Here is a 4,945-nt window from a genome sequence, read left to right as displayed (position 1 = left end):
AATATATTCGATATTAAATCTTAATTTTGTTAATTTATCACTCGATTAATGATCACGTTTGGCAGAATGTTTATTTTGCAACTGTTTAATCTTCATTAAGAAGGATTAGATATTCTTTAAATTAGAAGGGTCCTCCTCTCCTAAATTCAAAGAATAATTAAAGCTGCTTAAACGGATTTTGTTTAATGAGTATTCACACGAAATTAATTTTGAAGACAAAGAAAGAAGAATTGGAGATAAAAAATTTTTATAGAAAGATTTCTGAGAATGTAAAATAATTAATGTTTAAGTTTCTCTAAAATCAGTTTACAATTTTAAGAGAAAAATAAACTAGTAAACGAAATACGTGTGATTTTGTGATTTGTTAGTACTTACTTAAAAATAACAGTATAAAACAAAAAAATTCAATAGTTCACACCATTCAAAAGTCTAAACTCAAATTTGGCGCTTCTCTTAAATAAAGTTCTGGCTACGCCTATGATTATTCCTCCAAATCTACAAGTATAATCCAATCTGCGCGAAAAAAATGTCAATAGTCGAAAAATAAACAAGATAAAGATTTGAAAAATAAACAAAATAAGCGAAGTAAAGATTCTGCTGAACGCTGTCAATATTTGCGATTGCAAGTTAAACAAAGATAGCTAATTCTAAATCGAAATTAACGAATAATCGTACCATTGGTTATTTTCTTTATATTATTCACTGTACTTTAAAACGATTTCAGAGACGAGTCACGAACACGACAAAGAGTGGGCGTTTGTACGATACGAAACGTTATCTGCGCGACGTTAACCTTTTCAATATTCAAGGAATAGCATTGTGCATATAATAATAAACGATAAATAACCCTTAATATACACGATTCGATTATTCGTGTCCTGCACATTGTTTTTCTTCAAAAAATTAAAAGCATCAAGTAATTAGTTATAATATAATATTTACATAGAATTTATATTTTTTCTAATGCACCACCTTACAAATATTTTCTAAAAATGTTAAAATGTAAGAATAATGTTTATACATTTGTTAAAGTGACGAAAATTAATTCGGGACACGAATGACCCATCGTGTCCGATAAAAGATCGAAAAATCACCTACTAAGGATTAATAACATATGACAATCAGGTGCTTGTCGAGACGACTATTCTTCAGGTAGCCAAAACACACATGTTTACTTGGATCGTCGATCGCTTGACGGGATCCGTTAGATTCGGTTAAATTCTCTCTTGTCGTCTGATCGATTAAAAAGAGACGAGCAGAAGCACGAAAATGGTGCATCCTCTGCGGTAAAAGTGCTTCTGACATTTGAAGGCACTCGCGTGTGAATGTTTCCACGTCCTTGGGTCAGTTCGCCGTGCGCAACATCAGAAATTCAACCTGATCGCGCGAGGCCGCTTACATTATCGCTTTACGATTACGTCGCGCACTTGCACAGAGGCCCTTCTCGTACAATACCGGTAATGTATTTTCGATCCCATCCTTCCCGTGAAATTTCCGTGAAACTTCCGCGCGAAACAAAAACACGACTCGAGAACACGCGCAGAGAGATAAACACAGGAGTAGGTAAACAGATTCGGAGCCAGATACAATTCCGGATTTCGATCACGGTTGCCACCTTCTTGCCGGAGATCGATTGCCTATCAAAATCGTAGGTACTTTCCGATACAAGAGACAGGCTGTTTTCCTTTTGGGAGATACAATCAGCACAAATGCCGTTCTATCTTTGTTATTCATTGAATGTCAAGAAGGAAAGAACGACGTTTGTGTCGACTAGCAGTTATAGTATAAAGTATAGGGTTTCCAGACATGAAAAGAAAGGAGAGAAGATAAATTGTACAAGAAATTCAGCTAAAAAGGAAACCTACAGTAAATTAAGCTGTTTCTTCTTAGGAGACACAGTTGACACAAGTAACGTTCGCTTTATCTTTGTTATTCATTAAGTATCAAGAAGGATAGAACGACGTTTGTATCGACTGCCCCTTAAAAGGAAAGCAACTTTAGAGATTCTATAACAAAATCTGGCCACGAAACGACAAGCTTTTGTCAACTTTAGTAAGGAATAAGTAAGATAGATGATCTATATTCTCGCCACTCCGGATAGCTCAGACAGAGTTCAATCAAATCTACATAATATGTATTAAAAAGTGATTAATTGTGAATATTAGTATCATCCAAAGTTTCATGATGAGATTATATAGTTTTGGCAACCTATGAGTGACTCTACCTTGATCGTTTGCGAAGTCTTATATAGATTACGAATATTGTTGATGAAGATTCCAAAGAGAATCGAAACGTTCGAGATTTATCGAGATTTTAAATAAAGAAGACATCAACACATCGAATGGAGTAACAAATTTATTTGTTAAAATTTTATTGCGCCCGGATTAATTTTGTGTTTGTTATTTTAAAGAGAGAGAGAGAGAGAGAAAGAGAGAGAGTCCTTGTTAAACATATTTATAAATAAGATAGTATAAGTTAGAATAAGATAGCATACATAAAAAGAGACAGTATATGTCATATAGACGTAAGAAACAATGCACATCTTTCTTTTTATTATGGATTTTTTTCACATAAGCCATTATCTAAGCTTTAAACCGTAAAAAATTGATCACAGTCGATTAATATTCTCATATTCTGTGACCGGTGAATTTCTTACGGCTTAAGAATTAAAGTTCGAGTAACGACTCATTGTTCGAGTAACCTCATTATAGAACAACACACACACACACATGCGATACTCTTGTTTTTGACGAAATTACTGCAGCCAGACTGTTTATAGGATCTCTATCGGGTACACACCTGGTCACTTTTGATTCCCGGAACTGCGAAAACTTTAGTTTTGGTATCGCGCACGGCGCAACCACGAGATATTATCTTGTAGCAAGAATCAAGATCGCAGCCGGTCTTTGATCAAAGATCAAACGCGGGACGAGCCGGCGGTAAACAGAGAACGGATGGGAGAAGGCAACCGGACCGGATCGCGAGGACATGCACCTTGCGCGTTATCCTTCCTCGGAAACCGACGATGAAGGAGGACGGTTCGACCTTTGCGCGTGCGTTCTCTCCACCGTTAAGTTAACCGCGCGCTTGTCTCTTCTTGTATAAAAATACCGAAATAGAAAGTCGGAGTCGCGCGCTCCGCTCGCGTGCTCCCCGCAAAAGGAAGAAAAGGCATTTTCCACCTTCTTCAGGTGCACACGCGGGCATCCGAGGAAAATTCAAAGAATTCTTTTTTTCTTTCGGAATGAGGGAATGAGAGAGAGAGGGAGAGAGACTCGAAAGTGCGCGACATCGCGGTGCGCAATGTGTGTTATGTTTTCACTTACCGGCCGCGACGGATCGTTGTGTTGCTCAGCGACCGACGTTCTTTGGTCGGGCACGTCGCCGCTTTCCACGGAGAACTGTAATCCACCTGCTCGGACGGGCACGCGACTCACCAGTGCGAAGAGTGCAAACTGCGAAGCGCCGCAAAGTGCGAAGGGGGAAATATACATTTGAGAGCCAGGCGGGATCGGCGCGCGCCACGCCGCCTACCGGAATACTCCTCGCGCCCGCCATCTTGAATTGTCCCCAACGCCATGTTGGCCACGGTGCCATGGCGGGAAAAGTCAAATGCGCGCGAGAAATCTAGACAGAATATTTGAATTAAAAAGGAATATTTAGAAATATTAGATTGAATATTTAATAGTTTATTATTCGTTGAATAAGCAATAAAATAATTTCCTCGTTTAGCCGCGTCTTCAAAATTTCGAAAATGCTTAAAGCAAGAAATATAAAAATACGATTACGCACGTATTAATATATAAAAAAGTGTGCTTGTTAATAATATCTGCAATAAAGCTTTAAATATTACTATAAGGTTTATTAAAATACTTAATTAATAATAAATGGAAGAAGCAAAAAAGTTAAATACGAGGTCTTTGTACAAATAATCTGTTAAACAAGTATTTTTCCTATGCATATATATAATAGTATAAAATATGCTCCTTTTATTTACTATTAACTTTTGCCTCAACTTTTACAACTTTGTAAAATTTAATAAACTATTGTATTTGAATCTTATATTAAGAGTATTAATAGATAATAGAACAACCTTATACTATAATCATAAATTCAATGATTCAATCTTCAATCCGATGCAGTAAATTTGCATGTCCGGTCTCGAATCGTTATCGCGCAACCTCAGATGACATTTCCAGGTCCGTGGGAGTTCTACAGAGCTCTACCGCGAGGAGGAAGGCGCATGCTTCCCCGTTCGAGCACGCAGTGTGGAGACGGCCCTGCTCGCCGCGGTGATACGTTTTGACGTCCAACATGGCCACCTGATGTCTAGCAGACGATACACACAGGTGGCATGGGAGAGCTGTAAATAAAATCCACCCTCTAGATTTAATTATGAGCGGACGTATGCAGAAGGAGAGTGCCGATGATTCCGATCGCGTCGACGATGCAGTGGACCCGCGAGTGCAGGTGAGTGTCGCCGCCATCCGCGTGTGCGTTGCCCAGACGGAACAACCGCGAGGGGGGAGCCCCCGCGACTCCGCGATATCGACACTCTCGTCGTCGGCGAGAAAACCGTCTCGCCGCGATTAAACCGTACGGAAAGAATCCCGTCCGTAGGATGTGTGCTTCAACGGTGAATTTCATCGCGAGTCTCGGTGTGTAACGCCAGTCTCATTTTCCTTCCTGAACGTCTTCTACTTTTTCTTCTTCCTCCGCTCGCTCATACACGCACACACACACACACACACACCCCACACACACACACACACACACACACGCACGCACGCACGAGTCATAAAACGTCCCCGATTCTTAATCCCCCTTTGTCCTCCACCCGGCTGGGAAGGCCTATTATTACGACAGCGCGTGCTAAATTACCCTCGTTGTCCGGTAACTCCGTCTCGACGCGAGAAATTGGAGCACAATGAATAGGGCTTCTTTT

The 4,945-nt window shown here is 39.7% G+C and overlaps 2 protein-coding genes and 1 pseudogene across 3 annotated transcripts in view; 1 reads left to right on the top strand and 2 right to left on the bottom strand.

The window, feature by feature from the left end:
* Nucleotides 1-3,445, bottom strand: part of LOC108753591 (PTB domain-containing engulfment adapter protein 1-like) — a 35,798-nt gene extending 32,353 nt beyond the window's left edge. Inside the window, exon 1 of the mRNA XM_018495310.1 lies at nucleotides 3,327-3,445. The gene's annotated coding sequence lies outside the window, so the exon portion shown is untranslated. The remainder of the gene's footprint in view (nucleotides 1-3,326) is intronic.
* Nucleotides 1-4,322, bottom strand: part of LOC108753405 — a 13,556-nt pseudogene extending 9,234 nt beyond the window's left edge.
* Nucleotides 4,323-4,372: 50 nt separating this feature from the next.
* Nucleotides 4,373-4,945, top strand: part of LOC108753589 (SH3 domain-binding protein 5-like) — a 5,318-nt gene continuing 4,745 nt past the window's right edge. For both annotated transcript variants that reach the window (XM_018495308.1, XM_018495307.1), the window contains exon 1: nucleotides 4,373-4,470. In XM_018495308.1, the coding sequence (XP_018350810.1) occupies nucleotides 4,396-4,470 (75 nt within the window). In that variant the 5' untranslated portion in view covers nucleotides 4,373-4,395. The remainder of the gene's footprint in view (nucleotides 4,471-4,945) is intronic.

Source organism: Trachymyrmex septentrionalis, unplaced genomic scaffold (genome assembly GCF_001594115.1).
Source record: "Trachymyrmex septentrionalis isolate Tsep2-gDNA-1 unplaced genomic scaffold, Tsep1.0 scaffold7, whole genome shotgun sequence".
Taxonomy (NCBI): domain Eukaryota; kingdom Metazoa; phylum Arthropoda; class Insecta; order Hymenoptera; family Formicidae; genus Trachymyrmex; species Trachymyrmex septentrionalis.
This window is presented reverse-complemented; position numbering and strand designations above follow the sequence as displayed.